The 19,758-nt window shown below is 39.2% G+C and overlaps 1 protein-coding gene across 1 annotated transcript; it reads right to left on the reverse strand.

The window, feature by feature from the left end:
* Positions 1–1,080: 1,080 nt before the first annotated feature.
* Positions 1,081–18,036, reverse strand: LOC140486020 (cysteinyl leukotriene receptor 2-like). The gene is made up of 2 exons (XM_072584557.1): positions 17,976–18,036; positions 1,081–2,222 (listed from the first exon to the last, which is right to left on the reverse strand). Exon 2 carries the CDS (start codon positions 2,184–2,186, stop codon positions 1,212–1,214), a length of 975 nt encoding a protein of 324 aa, XP_072440658.1. The 5' UTR covers positions 2,187–2,222; positions 17,976–18,036; the 3' UTR covers positions 1,081–1,211.
* Between the last annotated feature and the right edge of the window lie 1,722 nt (positions 18,037–19,758).

Here is a 19,758-nt window from a genome sequence, read left to right on the forward strand (position 1 = left end):
GGAAATGATCTTGTAGGTGATGTTAGATTGCTCCACAAAGAACCTGCATAGACTCCATGGGCCAAATGGTTTTCTTCTGTACTGTCATAACTCCATGACACCTATACAAACTTTCCTCCTACTTTCTAAAAAAAGTTTAATCTAGCCATCAGTTTGCTGACTGCGATTTACTAACTCACTGTGCAGAAACTAATCATGTATTTCATCATGGTTATGGTCCAATGTAATACACCACAGTTCAGAGTTACAAATCTGACACTTGTGTTCTATAAAATTATTGTTGAAGGATTTTGGACTTTCCAAGAATGGCTTTTAATACCTGGTTTTAAAAAAGAATATATTTGTAAATCTTGATCACTTTCTGAAGAATTTAAGCAAAGATCAGAATGCTAAAAACTTAGATTATTGACTCATTTCAAAATTGATCATGTTTACTACTTACTGCTTGGGTAGAATTTTTCTCAGACAGTTAGGAAGGTATGACATTGAGGTAGGTCTGAGGAATTGATAGAAAACAATGTTTACAACTGCGAAATAGATATCAAAGTTGGAAGAACGGATAAATTATTAGTGTTGGAATTGAAAATAATTGAAATATGGTATTATATTGTGATCAAAGATGATATCTTACATTTATATAGCACTTTTAACAGCACATAAAGACACATAATGAGACATTAGGGCAGATGAGCAAAAACTTGGTTAAAAAGGACATTTTAAATATGTTTTAAAGGTGATAGAGAGGCAGTAAGGTGGAGACGTTAAGGAGGGAATTGCTGAGGTTAGTACCTAAGCAGCTGAAGTGATTAAAATTGACAATGCGTAGTAGGCAAGGAATCTCAAAAGATTGTGAATGAGAGGATTCAACAACAGGTTTAAAGGAAAACAAAGACCAGTTCATTCTAAATGCAATTCTAGGAAACATGACATTGCAATTGGACAACATAGAAGATAAACACTATTATCCAAAGACAAAAATGAATTAATCAGTCCTTAAATCTGGTGTTGTATACAGCAGAAGAATGTTGCATGAGGAGTATTATTTTCTTCAAATAAAAACTGCTATGCCTGTTAGTCAAATTATTTTGTGGTAGAAAATAATTACAATATATCCCTTTAACTTTGACCTTTGACATCATACGCAAGAGAAATCCTGCTCTCCAATTACTCCTGTAATAATAATGAGACATGAAGGTGAATTGTGTGGGGGTTCAGGTTTTACGCATCAAGGCAAGAGAGCCTCTGAATGTGGTCCTGATTGTGCTTCTCACCTTGCCTCGGAAGGTTTCTGCTGCAAAGTAATATAAAAGGGGGTCCAAACAGGGATTGATTGCCACTGCACACAGGGTAACCACCAATGCTTTGTGAGTACAGCTGACCGAGGGTGAATTCTGCCTTGTGACAAGATAGACGGTTCGTAGAATGTGGTAGGGCAGAAAACAGGTCAGAAATATAATCATTACGATAATAATCATTGCAATCGCTGTTTTGCGGGAGCGCTTTTGCTGGTGGCACTGTATTTCTGAAGTTAGCAAAGTCTTAACAACAAATATGTAGCAGACAGAGGTAGTTAAGAAGGGAATAAAGCAACCTACCACCAGGGAAAAGAAATTCATAGTAGATTCATTAGATATAGTACTATTTTCATTACTAATCCCATTGTTGAGTTCAAAGCATTTTGTTGTGTTCGAATCGTTTTGTTCATTCTTTTTAATCACAAAAGGAATAGTTGAGACTCCCACAAACACCCATATTGCGACACAAATGATTTGCACAGATCTAACAGATCTGTACTTTAAAGCTTTCATTGGATGCACTACAGCGAAGTAGCGCAACACGCTCATCAGAGTCAGAAAGTAGATGCTGCAGTACATGTTGAGGTACAGAGCATAAGTCAGGAACATGCAGAAAGAAAATGGAAAGTCCCATTTGTTGTTATTCCAATAATAATGGACCCGCCAGGGCAACGTGCAGACAAAGAGCAGATCCGATATTGCTAGGTTCACCATGACGATGCTGAATGTAGTGTTCCTCTTGTATAACTTCAGTAATATGTACAAACAGAAGGCATTTTCAATGAATCCAAAGATAAATACGATGATATACGTTTGTATATAAATATTAGCTTTGAAGTTAGTAATGTTGCCGCATGAATCATTGTTCAGGTTATTGTTGTCGTTCACCATTCTTTGCTTTGAGAAAATCGGTACGATCAGACGTTTCTGTAGAAAGAAACCATTAATTATAATGATGGCAAATAGATGAAAGGTTAAGCATTTTTACAAATTGTTTTCATTTGATGCTAACATTAATTATATTCATAGTTACTTGAGTGTCGCCAAGGATATCATTCAGAGTCATAGAGTCATAGAGATGTACATCACGGAAACAATCCAACTGGTTCATGCGGACGACATATCTTAACCTAATCTAGTCCCATTTGCCAGCACTTGGTCCATATCCCTCTAAACTCTAGGTTCATATTCATATACCCATCCAGATGCCTTTTAAATGCTGCAATTGTGCCAGTCTTCACCATTTCCTCTGGCATCTAATCTCACATACACACCATCCTCTGTGTGAAAACGTTGCCCCTTAGGTCCCTTTTATATCTTTCTCCTCTCACCCTAAACCTATGCCTTCTATTTCTGGACTCCCCCACCCCAGGGAAGAGACTTTGTCTATTTATCTTATCCATGCCCCTCATGATTTTATAAACCTCTATAACGTCACCCCTCAGCCTCTCACCTAGGGAAAACAACCCCAGCCTATTCATCCTCTCCCTAAAGCTCAAACCCTCCAATCCTGGCAACAATTTCTTCTTTGCAATGCTGTCTCTGGCAAAGTTTGAAAGAAAATGTTTATTTTATTTTGACATCTATGTGTAATAAACTTATATTGACTTATTAATAATTTATTTGCTTTACAACATAAGTCATTTCCATTAACACTCAGAGGTAAAAAACTTAGGAGGTGTATCTTGCCTAAGAAACTGGCCATTTTTTCACAGGTTAATGGTGGCGTTCTCGCTGTGATGCTTAACAAGTTTTCTCATGCAGTTATTCCAAATTGCCTCATTACCTATGCATCATACCTATGCATTGCAGGTGGCACAGCGGCTCTGTGGTTAGCACTGCTGCCTTACAGTGCCAGGGACCTGGGTTCAATTCCTGCCTCGGGTGACTATCTGTGTGGAGTTTGTATATTCTCCCCGTGTCTGCATGGGTTTCCTCTAGATGCTCCGGTTTCCTCCCACAATCACAAAGATGTGCAATCACAATTGGCCATGCTAAATTGTCTATAGTGTTAGGTGCATTAGTCAGGGGTAAATATAGGGTAGGGAAATGGGCCTGGGTGATTTACTCATCTGAAGGTTGGTGTGGACTTGTTGGGCCATAGGGCCTGTTTCCATACCACAGGGAACCTAATCTAATCATACTCCAATGCGACCCTGTTCATTATATTCTTCTCCTTGCCATCGATAGAAGTTTTTGCCACTGCTGAGACATCCTGAGACCCCTGGCACCAGCACAATATTTCAAAAAGCAGTCTGGAGTTGCCCTTCTCAGTTCATTTTATTTGACTTGGATGTGGCAGACAAGAAATTTGGCACCCTGCGTTTGGGATTCTAGAAGTCCTGGTGGTGTTAGAGAGATGCCCCCTCCCCTCAGAAGTGGCAAAGGATACCATGACAGCAGACCTAGCCAGGCTGCTCTGAGGATGCCACCTGAGTCAGTGCAGTGCAGTGCAGAGGAATGCACAGCAATGCCACGAGGTCAATCACCTTCTCCGCTCCTCCAGGACAAACGTTACAATCTGTCTACCACCTCACTCCATCTATCTATTTATGTGAGTTCAAAGGCCTGAAGAAGAGTCATACTGGACCCAAAGCATTAACAGTGTCTGTCTCCATAGATACCACCAGACATGCTGTGTTTCTTCAGCTGTTTATTTTTACTTCAAATCTCCAGCATCCACAGTACTTTGCTCGTATTATTTCATAAGCAATTGCTTATTTTTCATTTTGTCAGAGCTGTTTAAGGCAGGGCTCCTAAGCATTATTCTTTAAACTTGGAATGAAGTTCAAGAACACATGCTTCAGTCAATATTATTGAGGGACACCTACAGAATTTATTCTATCATATTCATCACTTCTGCCTTGTAGATGGTGGGCTGGTTTTAAGGACTCAGCAAGTGAGTTACAACGCCACAGAAATCCCAGCCTTTGGTCTGCTTTTCTAGCTGCAGTATTTATATGCCTGGTCCAATTATATTTCCATGGGGTTGTAGTGAATTTTCAGAGCCCATACTTCTGACCAATGCAAGTGATTCACAGTCCACTAATTTTTTTTCACTACCGAAGAAGTTTCAATTGTCCCTTGTTGGTACCTCATTATTGTTGGTGTTCATCATTATCGTTTATTTGTCTCCCTCCCTTTATTATGTTTTTCTTTGTATTCCTCTTTATTAATCTTTCTCTGGTCTTTTCATGCTGTTTTGTTCTCTTCTGTAACTTCCTATCTGTAAGTTTTTACTTTTCTCTGTGTGTCATACATCTCACACTGTTGTCAGTCCACTCTTGTTTCCAATTATTTTACCTTATAATCCAAGTCAGTATTCAGAAGTCTGGGCACAGATGAAACCAAGAGACATGGATTGGTCTCTTGTAAGCACATAATTAATATAAAACAATACAAAACTGACAATTTCCAATATATCATTATCAGGAACAGTTCGTAGTATTGATTAACATATTTAAAAACCCCCAATTATATGACAACAAAACAGGGATAGTCATTTCTCACACTTTATGTTGTATGATGCAGGCAAAACACTTGATTACATCATTTTTTTTCCATAGCTGTATTTCCCTGGATTGGTTGCTAGGCTTTCACCTGAAGTTACAACTTGGGAGGCATCATTCCATATCAATGGGTGACCAGGAGACTCTTTTTTGGTACCAGCCATAAGCTTATTGAAAAGATTTTAAATTCAGTTATAAACCTGTTTTGCCATGTCATGTTGCACCTTCTGTGGCCGTTGGGTGCTGGAGTGGGACTTGAGTGCACAGCTTCGAGCTTCGAGGCGAGGACACACTACTCACTACACCACAAAACCTTGCTTTTTCTCGCTACTTTATCATATATGAGGTTATAATTTTTACAATTTACTTTTGAGATATTACATCAAAGACCTCAACATTAAATGCCTCATAGATAGTACAAATATAATCACAAATTTTGGAACTTATAAAACTTTGCTATTATATAATAATTTGTCTGTGACCACAATAATGACAGGGAAGTAAAGATGAGGATATGCAATGTGAAATTCGCAGTGACCAAAACTAATTTTCCATTCATTCAAATTCTTTTTCTGCATACCAAACAATGCGAACAGCTGGACATGTAAATTAAGCTCATTAAAAGCTATGATTACAATAAATTATGTTTATAAAAATATAATCCCTTGCTGCTGAGAAGGAAATGGTGCATTTGAATGAAAATGCGGGCTACATTACCGACTTAAAACAAAATTGCTGGCGATCACAGCGGATCAGACAGCATCCATGGGTAGAGAACAAACTAATGATTCGAGTCTAGATGACAGTCCCACTGGGATGGGAGGAGGGGCGAGAGGATATGATAGCATGTAACAAGCTAAAAGATAAGGGAAGAAGTGAGAGTTGGTTAACAATTTGAAGGTGTTGAACTCAATATTAAGTCCAGAAGGCTGTAAAGTGCCTAGTCTGAAGATGAGATGTCATTCCTCCAGTTTGCACTGTGATTCACTGGAACACTGCAGCATGCCAAGGACAGACATGTGGGCATGTGAGCAGGACTCTGTGTTAAAATGACTGGCCATGGAAAGGTTGGGGTCGTGCTTGCACACAGACCAGAGGCGTTCCGCAAAGTGGTCATCCAGTCTGTGTTTAGTTTCTCCAATGTAGAGTAGGCCACATTGGGTGCTGCAAATGCAATACACAAGATTGGAGGAGGTACAGGTGAAATGACGCTTCATCTGGAAAGACTGTTTAGGTCCTCAGATGGTGAGCAGGGAGGTGGTGAATGAGCAGGTATTACACCTTCTACCGTTACATGGGAAGGTGCCGTAGGGACGGGGATGGTGTTGGTGGTTGCAGAATGGATTAGGGTGTCCCAGACGGAACGATCCCTGCAAAATGCAAACGGGGGTGTGACTTAACATTATCTGACAGACATCAAAACATGTCATGAAATAGATTACTTGATTTTTATTTCACATTTATCAGCTCCATTTAATGAATGGCTGATAAAAGCTATTACATATACCTGCAAAGATTGTTTAGTTAATGTTCTGCAAACAGAGATATAGTTAATTGCTTTTGCACAAATAGATACTTGAGGAATTTGACACAATTGGAGTGGACAAAGCCATTAGTGCTTTTTCTTTACTTTTCACCATTACCTTCTCAAGGGCAATTAGGGATGCCAGCAAAATTCAAATCTAAATAAACATTTTTTAACAAGTCTTTAACATTGCTAAAAGGAGAAAAGAGGTTGAAGGTTTTCATCAAATTTATTTAAGTTCTGTATTCAAACATTTATTTAAACAAAAACTTCCTTTCCTGCATCAAATCTCATATTGCCTGAGAATTTTCACAGCATAGCTATTTATAGACTGTTGATTAGTCTTCAATTTGAAAAAAAAATTCAATGTTCAACTTTCTGCTTCTGCTCAAAAGAAATTGAAATAATGTATTGGGATGATTTCCAGCAAATAAACTTCCTTTAATTAACATTATTTGAATGGCCATTATTATACAAATGGCAGTTGCTTCCTCACATAAAATGGGACAATTATAACAATGGAAAATTACTTGTTTGGAAACTGGCAGTGAAATAGATACAAAATAATCTTTAAAATTATCAGATTATTATTAAAGCTGAGTTTGATTGTTATTTATCATTTTACAATATTTACATGTATTCTAAGTTTGTATTTTTAAACATAACTTTACAGTGAAGATGTTTGGTTAGAAAAAGCACAACACAAATTTGGAAACATAAGTGCAGGAAAACACTGAGAGGTGGTGCTAGTGCCAAACAGAGTTTGGGCATTAAATGCCTTCTAGAATCACGAAATCTACAGCACAGGAGTCCATTTAGCCTGTTGTGTCCATGCTAATCGTTGTAACAACATCTCAATTAGCCCCACTTTCTCCAACTTTTGCAGTAGCCTGCAAGTTTTTCCTCCTCAGATAATTATCCAATTACTTACTGAAATGCATGAGTGAATCTACCACCACTATACTGTGAATCAGTGTCTGTCATATCCTAAATAATTACTGATTAAAAACACTTTTCCTTATCACATACATGTTTCATTTGTCAATTAAATTAAATCATTGCCCTCTGGTTCTCAACCCCTAAGGCAATGAAAATTTTTGCAATTTACTCTTTCAGATATTTGATGATTTTGATCCTTTATATGTAATTTCCTTTCAGTCTTCTCTTTCCAAGGAAAGTAGGCCCATTTTCATCAAATTATCCACAAAACTGAAGTCTATCATCTTCAGAGATGTTAAAACCTTTTCTGCTACCTCTCCAATGCCATTGCATTCTTAATGGACTGCGCTACTTAAAATCAAAGAGAACTCTTCTATTAAGGGTAACTGTTTCATAAAGATTTCTCATAATTTATTTGCTTTCTTTAACTGTATGCTTTTGTTGATAAAGTCTAGGATCCTGTGTGTTTTAGAACTGATTGTTTAATATGACTTGCCATTGTCAATGATTTTTGCACATTTACATGGAATCACCGAATTATTATAATACAGGAGACCATTTTACCCATCATGTCGTCACCAGTTCTCTGAATGAACAATTCATGTAGTGCCACTCTCCCACCTTTTCTAACCCAATAACCTTATATATTCTTCCCTTTCATGTATCAATCTAATTCCCTTTTGAATGTTTCAGTTGAATCTACCACTACCATAGACTCAGATACAGCATTCCAGATTTTAACTATTCATTGTGCCGCAAAGAATTTTCTCACATTGTTTTGACTGCTCTATCTAATTACTTCTCATTCTTGATCCTTTCAACCGTGGAGACAGTTTCTCCTTAACTACACTGTCCAGATCCCTCATGAGTTTCAGCACCACAATCAGATGGCCTCTTAGTCTTTTTCTCTACAAGGAAAACAATTTTAACTTCTCCAAACAATCTACATAATGAAATTCCTCAAACTTATAACTATTTTGGTGAAACTTATCTGCACTGTCTCCAATGCCTTCATATCCTTCCTAAAATGTGAAGCATTTGTGAAATAGTTGCAATATTCAAGTGTTTTACAAGTAGAGTGCATCCTCCTTGCTCTTGTTGTACTCTATACTCCAGTAATGAATCTTGGATATTGTATTCTTTATTAATTGGTTTGTCAACAGTCCTACCATCTTCAATGACTAAAGCACATATGCCAATACCCACGTCCCTCTGCACCTGTATCCCATTTAGTGTTTGCTCTTTATTTTGGATTGTCTCTTCATGTTCTTCCTACCTAACTGAATTAATTCACACTTCTCTGTCTTGAAATTCAGCAGAACATGAACATACAAAATAGGGGCAGAAGTAGACCATTTTGTCACTCAGGCCTGCTCCACCATTCAATAAGGTCATGGCTGGAATGGGTGGGAAGGTGGCAGATGTTTCTTCTTGTGGGTCAGTCAGATCAGAACTATGGTCACTGTTCTGAAATTAGGGGTTGCCACCTAAGGACAGAGACGACAAGAATTTTTTTCTTCTTGTGAGTTGTTAAATTTTGAAATTCTCTGCCTCAGAAGACAGTGGATGCGAGGTTATTGAATATTTTCAAGGCACATGCAGAGAGACTTGTGTTAGGTAGGGGTATCAAGGATCATTGGGGGTAGAATTTGGCAACACAAGATCTTTGTTTTGCATCTGTGTCACATTGATGCCTGTTTATTTCCCCACATTGTCAAATCACTATTTTTCCAGTCTTCTTTGAAATCCACACCTGAGCTACACATGATCCCATGGACTTAGCTTCAGCTGCCCATCTGTGATTAAACATCACTTTCAACAATATTTCGATTGAATACTATTAAAAGAATGGAATGCATTCAGAGGGCGCCTGCACTATCTGCCTATTTTTGTTTGCCTGCCTGATGGTCACCCATTCTCTCTCTCCTTCTACGTACTTTTAAGCTGTTGATCACATCTGTACATGTACTATCCACTACAACTTCATGGATGCACTACAGTATTGCCATCTGCAGCTCACGTTCCCAAACTCCCAATATCACATTGCTATAATTGGTAAGACTTCCTGCAGAAATAGTTACTCTTGTTCTGGTGTTCTCACAGGATGTGCATTGTTGTGGTTGGAACAGTCCTGCTATTATTTTATTTATTCGTTACTGTTGCTACTGCTAATAACATTATCAATACTAATAAACCTTACTACTATAAATAAATATTACCAATTTTGATAAGTCCTACTAAGTAATGATAGGTCTTATTAGTATATAGTAATAAATCTTATATAAAAAGTAAAAATAAAAGATAATATCAGCGACTTACTTGTTACATCCCATTATCATTTAATCATTGTACAGTTCTAATCAGCCAGTTGTTTAGACTGGATAGCTTCCTTTAGAATTATAGAAATATTGTCTTTCCTCATTCTTCCTATAGAAATATATCAGGTCACAGTTTCATTGTCTATTTGTCTGTCCCTCCCACCTAATATTTTGAGATCTGCCACTAATTTCCTCACTGGTCATAATACTTTCCAATTTAGCTTTGAAATTGTTCCCTGTATGTTCACGTTTAGCTCATTGTTTCGGAGCAAGACAGGCAATGATCATAATACAGTCTTTGAGGACAACTACTGATACATTTCTCTAGTCAGAAAAACAAGTTTGCCACTATTCATTGTTGTCACTCAGCCAATTTCACACTGCCGATGTATCTTTTATGTTATGTGTTTCAACTTTACTGAAACATCTGTTCCATGACCCTTCATCAATAGCTTTTTGCAGCCAGATTACCATCAGCATCCTTTCTATTTGCTTTTTGAAAAATTCAATCAAATTCCTTAAATGTGACTACCCCTTAACACATCTCTACTGCCTTTTCTAATCATTCCTTACAAACTGTCCAAGCAGTTTGTAATTTTTTTCCGGATTATCATTTCTAAGCATTTCCATCATTGAGCTTAAACCAACTGGCCTGTAGTTACTTAATTTAGCTTCACAACATATTTTGAAGAAGTATATAACATTTGCACTTCTCCAGTCCACTGACAACATACCTGTATCAAAGAAGGATTGGAAAATTACACAACTCTGGAACAGGTGGCACTTGAACCAAGGCCCTCCGCTCTGGAGCAGGGACTGTACCCCTGTGCCACAAGAGGGTCCCCTGGAAGCATTTTTCCTAATTAATCCTGTTCAGAAATGTTGTTACATGCCTCTGGAGCGGTGGAACCTGAACCTTGTTCTCCTGGTCCTGGGGTAGGGCTCTACCTCTGTACCATGAAAAGGCCCCTTCCAAAGTTTTAAAGGGCTAAGGTGATGAGTTCCAATGGGGCAGTCCAAGGGAACTCATACTCAGTGACCTCCATAAGGAGATTAATTAGTGATTGCCCAAGCACCTTGTAGGGATTATCATAGTGGTAGAGGAAAAAACCCTGATAACATTAAGACGTATTGGATGTACATTGCAATGCCAAGGCATACAATGCTACAGGCAAGTGCTAAAAAATTGAATTAGAGTAGTTCTGTGGTTGCTTTTGACCACTGCAAATCTGATGGGCTGAGGGATCATTTTCTATGCTGTAGATCTCAATGATTTAGATTAGATTAGATTACTTACAGTGTGGAAACAGGCCCTTCGGCCCAACAAGTCCACACTGACCCGCCGAAGCACAACCCATCCAGACCCATTCCCCTACATTTACCCCTTCACCTAACACTACGGGCAATTTAGCATGGCCAACTCACCTAACCTGCACATTTTTGGACTGTGGGAGGAAACCGGAGCACCCGGAGGAAACCCACGCAGACATGGAGAGAACGTGCAAACTCCACACAGTCAGTCGCCTGAAGTGGGAATTGAACCCGGGTCTCTGAGGCTGTGATTCTTTGACGTTTCAATTTTTAATCCTCCAGTATATCAACCATCTCCTCTTTCACTACTACTTCAGCAACATCTTCTTCCTTTGTAAAAGCAGACGCAAAGCATTGATCGAGTGTTGCAGCTATGACCTCAATGTTCAAGAATCAATTCCCCTATCAGTTCCTTAATGGTAATTATACACCTTTATTACCCTTCTTATATTTATAAGCCTGTAGAAAATTCTTGCATTCTCTTTTAAATTGGCTGTCAATCTATTTTCATACAATGTTTTGTCTGCTAATCTTTGATTCCAATTTACCTATGTCAGATCTGTCCTTGAGAGAAAGTGAGGACACAGATGCTGGAGAGTCAGAGTCGAAAAGTGTGGCGTTGGAAAAACACAGCAGGTCTGTTCCTTGCCATACTGAAATTAGGTGCCCTCCAATTAATTGTTTTTATTCTAGATTTTTCCTTGTTTTATTCCACAGCCAACCTAGACCTTATGATATTACACTCACTATCCCCTAAATGCTCCCCTAAATGATCCATTTGTCTTATTTCATTCACCAGAAAGCAATTCAGCAATATGTCCTTTCTCTTCAACCAGAAACATACTATAGAACATTCTACTTTACATATCTAGAAATTGCTCCCTCTCTCTGCTCTATGTGGATTATATGCCAATTAATATTAGGGTAACTAATGTTTTCAATTACAACAAAATGTTTTAAAGTCTCTGTAATTGTTTGCAACTTTATTCCTCTTGGTGGCCTCTACAGTACACCCAATATTGTAATAGTATCTCAGTTGTTTCTTAATTCAAATCAAATAGATTCTATCCTTGCTATCTCTCTGTCCAATACTGTTATATTATCCTTCACTGTTATATGATCCTTAAGCAAAACTGCCACCTTTCCTCCTCTCTTTTGTTCCCTGACACCTTAGAAACAGGTCAACACCTAATCCTACCTTTTTCTGAACCAGGTCCCCATTATCACTACAACTTTGTGTCTATCAACAGCATTACTTGTTACTTCCTGTACAATTCACATACATGTCAAATAAACCCAAACCTTATTGCATACCTCTCATCATTTTCTTGTTCACTCAAGAAGGTGGCAGATTAACCAGTGGCCGCCCTGAATCTTTACTCTGAACTCCTGGCCTTGATTGAGCCTAATTTTTGGTATTGCCACAATAACATAATTCTATGGTGTGGAGGTGCCAGTGTTGGACTGGAGTGGACAAAGTTAAAAATCACACAACACCAGGTTTTCGTCCAAAAGGTTTATTTGAAAGTACAAGCTTTTGGAGCACTACTCCTTCATCAGGTAGCTAGTGAGACACATAGTAAAAGATAGTAAAATTGTCATATAGCTGATGCAATATATTAGACAAATAGAGTCATAGAGTCATAGAGATGTACAGCATGGAAACAGACCCTTCGGTCCAACCCATCCATGCTGACCAGATATCCCAATCCAATGTACTCCCACCTACAAGCACCCGGCCTATATCCCTCCAAACCCTTCCTATTCATATACTCATCCAAATGCCTTTTAAATGTTGCAATTGTACCAGCCTCCACCACTTCCTCTGGCAACTCATTCCACACATGTACCACCCTCTGTGTGAAAAGGTTGCCATGTAGATCGTTTTTATATCTTTCCCCTCTCACCCTAAACCTATGCCCTCTAGTTCTGGACTCCCCAACCCCAGGGAAAAGACTTTGTCTATTTATCCTATCCATGCCCCTCATAATTTTGTAAACCTCTATAAGGTCACCCCTCAGCCTCCGATGCTCCAGGGAAAACAGTCCCAGCCTGTTCAGCCTTTCCCTATAGCTCAAATCCACCAATCCTGGTCACATCCTTGTAAATCTTTTCTGAACCCTTTCAAGTTTCACAAATCTTCCCGATAGGAAGGAGACCAAAATTGCACGCAATATTCCAACAGTAGCCCAACCAATGTCTTGTACAGCTGCAACATGACCTCCCAACTTCTGTACTCAGTACTCTGACTAATAAAGGAAAGCATATCAAACACCTTCTTCACTATCCTATTTACCATTTTCAAGAAGCTATGAATCTGCACTCCAAGGTCTCTTTGTTCAGCAACACTCCCCAGGACCTTACCATTAAGTGTATAAGTCCTGCTAAGATTTGCTTTCCCAAATTGCAGCACCTCGCATTTACCTGAATTAAACTCCATCTACCAGTTCCCACCCATTGGCCCATCTGAACAAGATCCTGTTGTAATCGAGGTAACCTTCTTCGCTGTCCACTACACCTCCAATTTTGGTGTCATCTGCAAACTTATTGACTATACCTCTTCTGCTCACATCCAAATCATTTATATAAATCATGAAAAGTATTGGACCCATCGGCGATCCTTGTAGCACTCCACTGGTCACAGGCCTCTAGTCTGAAAAACAACCATCCACCACCACCCTCTGTCTTCTACCTTTGAGCCAGTTCTGTGTCCAAATGGCTAGTTCTCTCTGTATTCCGTAAGATCTAACCTTGCTAATCAGTCTCTCATGGGGAACCTTGTCGAACGCCTTACTGAAGTCCATATAGATCATATCTACTGCTCTGCCCTCATCAATCCTCTTTGTTACTTCTTCAAAAAACTTAATCAAGTTTATGAGACATGATTTCCCACGCACAAAGCCATGTTGACTATCCCTAATCAGCCCTTGCCTTTCCAAATACAGATACATCCTGAGCCTCAGGATTCCCTCCAACAACTTGCCCACTACCGATGCCAGGCTCACTGGTCTATCGTTCCCTGACTTGTCCTTACCACCCTTCTTAAACAGTGGCACCAAGTTAGCCAACCTCCAGTCTTCCAGCACCTCATCTGTGACTATTGATGATACAAATATCTCAGCAAAAGGCCCAGCAATCACTTCTCTAGCTTCCCATAGATATCTAGGGTACACCTGATCAGATCCTGGGGGTTTATCCACCTTTATGCATTTCAAGACATCGAGCACTTCCTCCTCTGTAATCTGGACATTTTTCAAGATGTCACCATCGATTTCCCTACATTTTATATCTTCCATTTCCTTTTCCACAGTAAATACTGATGCAAAATATCCGTTTAGTATCTCCCCCATTTTTCTGCGGCTCTACACAAAGACCGCCTTGCTGATCTTTGGGGGGCCCTATTCTCTCCCCAGTTACCCTTTTGTCCTTAATGTATTTGGATTCTCCTTAATTCCATTTGCCAAAGCTATCTCATGTCCCCTTTTTGCCCTTCTGATATCCCTCTTAAATATACTCCTACTGCCTTTTTCGATCTCTCCTGTCTATACCTAACATATGCTTCCTTCTTTTTCTTAACCAAACCCTCAATTTCTTTAGTCATCCAGCATTCCCTATAATTACCAGCCATTCCTTTCACCCTAGCAGGAATATGCTTTCTCTGGATTTTCATTATCTCATTTCTGAAGGCGTCCCATTTCCCAGCTGTCCCTTTACCTGCGAACATCTGCCCCCAGTCAGCTTTTGAAAGTTCTTCTAGGAGAAAGTGAGGACTGCAGATGCTGGAGATCAGAGCTGAAAATGTGTTGCTGGAAAAGTGCAGCAGGTCAGGCAGCATCCAAGGAGCAGGAGAATCGACGTTTCGGGCATGAGCCTGAAGAAGGGCTCATGCCCGATACGTCGATTCTCCTGCTCCTTGGATGCTGCCTGATGTGCTGCGCTTTTCCAGCAACACATTTTTAGTTTTGAAAGTTCCATCAAATACCTAATACCATCAAAATTGGCCTTTCTCCAATTTAGAACTTCAACTTTTATATCTGGTCTATCCTTTTCCATCACTATTTTAAATCTAATAAAATTATGGTCGCTGGCCCCAAAGTGCTCCCCCACTGACACCTCAGTCACCTGTCCTGCCTTATTTCCCAAGAATAGGTCAAGTTTTGCACCTTCTCTAGTAGGTACATCCACATACTGAATCAAAAAATTGTCTTGTACACACTTAACAAATTCCACTCCATCTAACCCTTAACACTATGGCAGTCCCAGTCTATATTTGGAAAGTTAAAATCCCCTACCATAACCACCCTATTATTCTTACAGACAGCTGAGATCTCCTTACAAGTTTGTTTCTCAATTTCCCCCTGACTATAAGGGAGTCTATAATACAATCCCAATAAGGTGATCATCCCTTTTGTATTTCTCTGTTCCACCCAAAAACTTCCCTGGATGTATTTCCAGGAATATCCTCCCTCAGCACAGCTGTAATGCTATCCCTAATCAAAAACGGCACTCCCCCTCCTCTCTTGCCTCCTTTTCTATCCTTCCTGTAGCATTTGTATCCTGGAACATTAAGCTGCCAGTCCTACCCATCCCTGAGCCATGTTTCTGTAATTGCTATGATATCCCAGTCCCATGTGCCTAACCATGCCCTGAGTTCATCCGCCTTCCCTGTTAGGCCTCTTGCATTGAAATAAATGCAGTTAATTTATTAGTCCTACCTTGTCTTTGCCTGCCCTGACTGTTTGACTCGTTTCAGTTCTCAACTATACCAGTCTCAGATTGATCTCTTTCCTCACTATCTCCATTGGCTTCAATTAATGTGGAGGTGCCAGTGTTGGACCTGGGTGGACAAAGTTTAAAATTACACTACACCAGGTTATATTCGAACAGGTTTAGTCACCTAACGAAAGAGCAGCGCTCGGAAAGCTTGTACCTCCAAATAAACCTGTTGGACTATCACCTGGTGTTGTGTTATTTTTAACTCGGTTTCAATTGATTAATGTGTAAATCCACAAATTTCTTTCAAGTCGCTACCTCAGATAATTTAAGGTTTTCTCAGTATATCGAAAGAAAAGGTGATACCTCAGCTCAGACAATGCATTAAAGGTATGAGGTTAGGGTCTGCCTGTGTCCCATTCTAGAGTCAGACTGGTTTTATTTCCAAAATAGGTATTTATAAAATGTCACATTGACTGACTGCCTACAAATTGTGTGCTTGTTGAATAAAATAGATTGTATCTGCAAATGCAAATTCACCCTGTGTGTGTTTGTGTATGTATGTGTATTTGTGAGAGAGAGTGCATGTGTGTGTATGTGCACGCTTGAGAGAACATGTGCGTGAGTGTGCCGGAATGTAGCCTGCGAGAAACTGTGCATGAGAGTGTACAAGTGTGTGTGTGTGTGTGTGTGTGTGTGTGTGTGTGTGTGTGTATAATGTGGTGAGGTCACCTGTCACATGAGATGAACCCAAGGTCCTGGTTGAGGCCGTCCTCATTCCATCACACTTGCGCATTTGCTCTCTTCAACAAACACACATTTGCCTACACACATACACACACACTCACACACACATACTCTCACTCTCTCACTCTCTTTCTCACAACATGCACTCTCACTCTCACACTCTCTCTCTCTCTCTCTCTCACACACACACACACACACACACACATACGTCTATGGGGCAAATTTGTATTTGCAGATACAATCTATTTTGTTCAAAAAGTACACTATATGGGCAGTCAGTCAATGTGACATTCTATAAATACCTACTTTGCAAATAAAACCAGTCTGACTCTGGAATGGGGCACAGGCATACTATAACCTCACACCTTTAATGCATTGTTTGAACTGAGTTATCACCTTTTTTTTAAATATACTGATAAAATCTTAAATTATTTGGGATTTACATATTAATCAATCTAAACCTGTATCTAGATTCTAAGTGATTAAAGACTTAACAGCCATCTAGGTTTATCTCATACATTGCACCAGTTGTATCACACTTTTGCTTATAAATGTTGTGTTCTATGTATCCTGTCCCACTCGCTACCTGATGAAGGAACAATGCTCCGAAAGCTTGTATTGTTAAATAAACCTGTTGGACTATAAACTGGTATCATGTTGTCTATGTGGCAATATATATAAGCAACTGGAGTTCACCATCCTATTTGTCTTTATTTAAAAATTTGCTGATTTACTTCTATACAGTTTAAATCCACTCAAGTCTAATTTGCATCACATTCCTTCTGATCCTTCCAGTTTCTGAATTACATTTTAGTAAACATTGAAACTTGGAAGAAAGGTTCTCTGTAATACATCCACAGGGAAAAAAAAAGCTATTAGAAAAGAGTAAAACAAAGAGATCTGAATGTGTATGGTGTGCTACCAGCATATAAAGGGGAAACATTAAATAGAATTTAAGGATATTTTTAATCCCTAATTTTAAAGAATAAAATTATCTGACACTGTAAAGATCAGAAAATACACATTTTGTTTCTTCTAAAATAAACATATTTTACTTAATTTCAGACTCATGCTTGAAATGGGAAACCTGCAGCATACTGCCAAGGTAGACAGGATTTGCCTTAACAGCCAAGAGCAATCTGGTCAGGTTCTCAAGCTTACTAAATTAAATTCATTAAATTAAGTGGCGCAAGAACCCCGAGGATGTTGTCTCAGAACACTTCACATGTTTACTGTGTACTGCATTCAGACTTTACAAATGACAAAGTGTGTTGAGGGTCCCAAGTGGACTTTACACGGAAACTCTGTGGCATGAGGAGATAAACTAACATTGTTTATTTGTTCCGGTGGTGCTGACATTAATTAACTGCATCCTTGAATTAACTCACTTCCATTGCTGAAGTTATAAAACAACAATGTTACAAACCAAGTTCCAAGCGCAATACCACCTTGAGTTCCATTAACTTGCACATTTGCAGCTCTATTCAGCAAAAGAGTTAAGCTAAAGATATCTACAATGTACACATAAAACCAACATCCTTTCAACAAGTTTGGTTCATATAAATAACTTTAATGTAACCTAGCAATGGTTCTAATAACACATTTGAAATGTCCCTACCTTTGACCTAGAAGTCCAGGATCAAGTCTCACCTACTCCAGAGGTCTGTTAGAAAATATCTAAAACAAATTAATCTTGTATTAACTGATGCAGAAAAATCAAAAAATAAACAAGCTTCAAGACTTTAATATTTGACAATTCTCTTCAATTAAGTAAAGAGCTACAGTATTACCTGACCAAATTTCTTTCAGTGTGCAATGTGATGGTGAATCTCACTGAAATGGCACTGTTCAGCTAAGATGAACTAACTTAAACTCACAGTGGAAATGACTTCATCAATTGCTTCTGACTCATTCAATAGCTGGAAGCTGAATAAATTAATTGAATAAATTAACTGAATAAACACAACAGACTATCTTCAATAAGACAGCATTCTTTTTATTAAATTTCAGGAGCTTTTTGCTGTAGAATTCTCTTGGAGAAAGTGAGGACTGCAGATGCTGGAGATCAGAGTTGAGAGTGTGATGCTGGAAAAGCACAGCAGGTCAGGCAGCATCTGAGGAAACATCCCTGATGAAGGACTCTTGCCCAAAATGTCGATTCTCCTGCTCTTCGGATGCTGTGACCTGCTGTGCTTTTCCAGCACCACAATCTGGATTGTAGAATTCTCTTTTTGTTTTGTAAAGGTGCTAACAATGAAATTCAGTACCTACATCCGCCACCCTCAGTGTAGAAGAAAGAGAAAGATAAAAACACAAAAGGGAATACAAATTTGAGGTGTTATTGAGCCTAGAACTAGGTTTGTAACACTGGTGTTTACTAACTTAAGCAATGGAGGTGAAGTTAATACAAGGATGTAGTACCTAATTCAGGTGAAACTACCTAATTCAGCCACCTTTGAACTGGACAGCTAGGACATTACTGACATAGAGGGTACATGGGAAGGTTCGTGGCCCTTAGATTTTACAAGAAACTGATACTAAATACCACAAATTTGGTGTTAAGTTCACAGATGCATTCGAGTTTATATTCAGATATAAGAAGAACTACATTTAGATCTACAGTGGCTTGGTGAAGAAACACTATCGACTTTGTACTGGGTTAGGCAAGGAAATATTTTAGGACTACAGCAGTTCAAATTGGCAGATGAATAGGGTGCTTCATTAGAAACTGATCCTGTCCGTCTGTTTCTTTTTTGTTTCTTCTCTTTATTTTCTCTTCTGTGTTTTTTCTTCCTCTTTCTTCTCAGCCTTGGGCTCCCTGCCTGCCTCAGTGTGGACTTGAACTCTCAGCCTTGGACACTTAGCCTTGGACTCTCGGCCTTGAACACCTAACCTCAGACTCTCAGCTTCAAACACCCGGCTATCGACTCCCACCTTGAACTCCCGGGCAAGGTGTCTTCTCAGCCTGGTATGTCAACTTGGCAGCTCCTCTGCCTGTCATAGCTTCCTCTCAGCCTGGTGTTGCAACCTCTTGACCCAACATGGTGTCCTCTCAGCCTGGCATGGCAGTGTCTCAGTAGCCTAGCTACTCAGCCCATGGCAGTCTTTTGATCTGGCATGCCTCAGCATGGTCTTGCCATCCCAAGGTGATTCCAGAGCAGTCTCCCAGTCTCATGAACCTTGAGGTGAAACCCGGTGCATACTGGTGGCTAGGTGCCAGTGTGGACTGGTTTGGAAGGACCATCATTCTGAACTTATTATTTCTCTATTTCTTGTTTTTTTCTTAAGAACTTGGACTGAAGAATCTGTTCCTAGGCACCTTTGTACCTAAGATGGCATCATAAGTGGCGACCTGAAAACTTTTCACAGTAATTATCTGAGTACATGTGACGATAAACCTA

Source organism: Chiloscyllium punctatum, chromosome 15 (genome assembly GCF_047496795.1).
Source record: "Chiloscyllium punctatum isolate Juve2018m chromosome 15, sChiPun1.3, whole genome shotgun sequence".
Taxonomy (NCBI): Eukaryota; Metazoa; Chordata; class Chondrichthyes; order Orectolobiformes; family Hemiscylliidae; genus Chiloscyllium; species Chiloscyllium punctatum.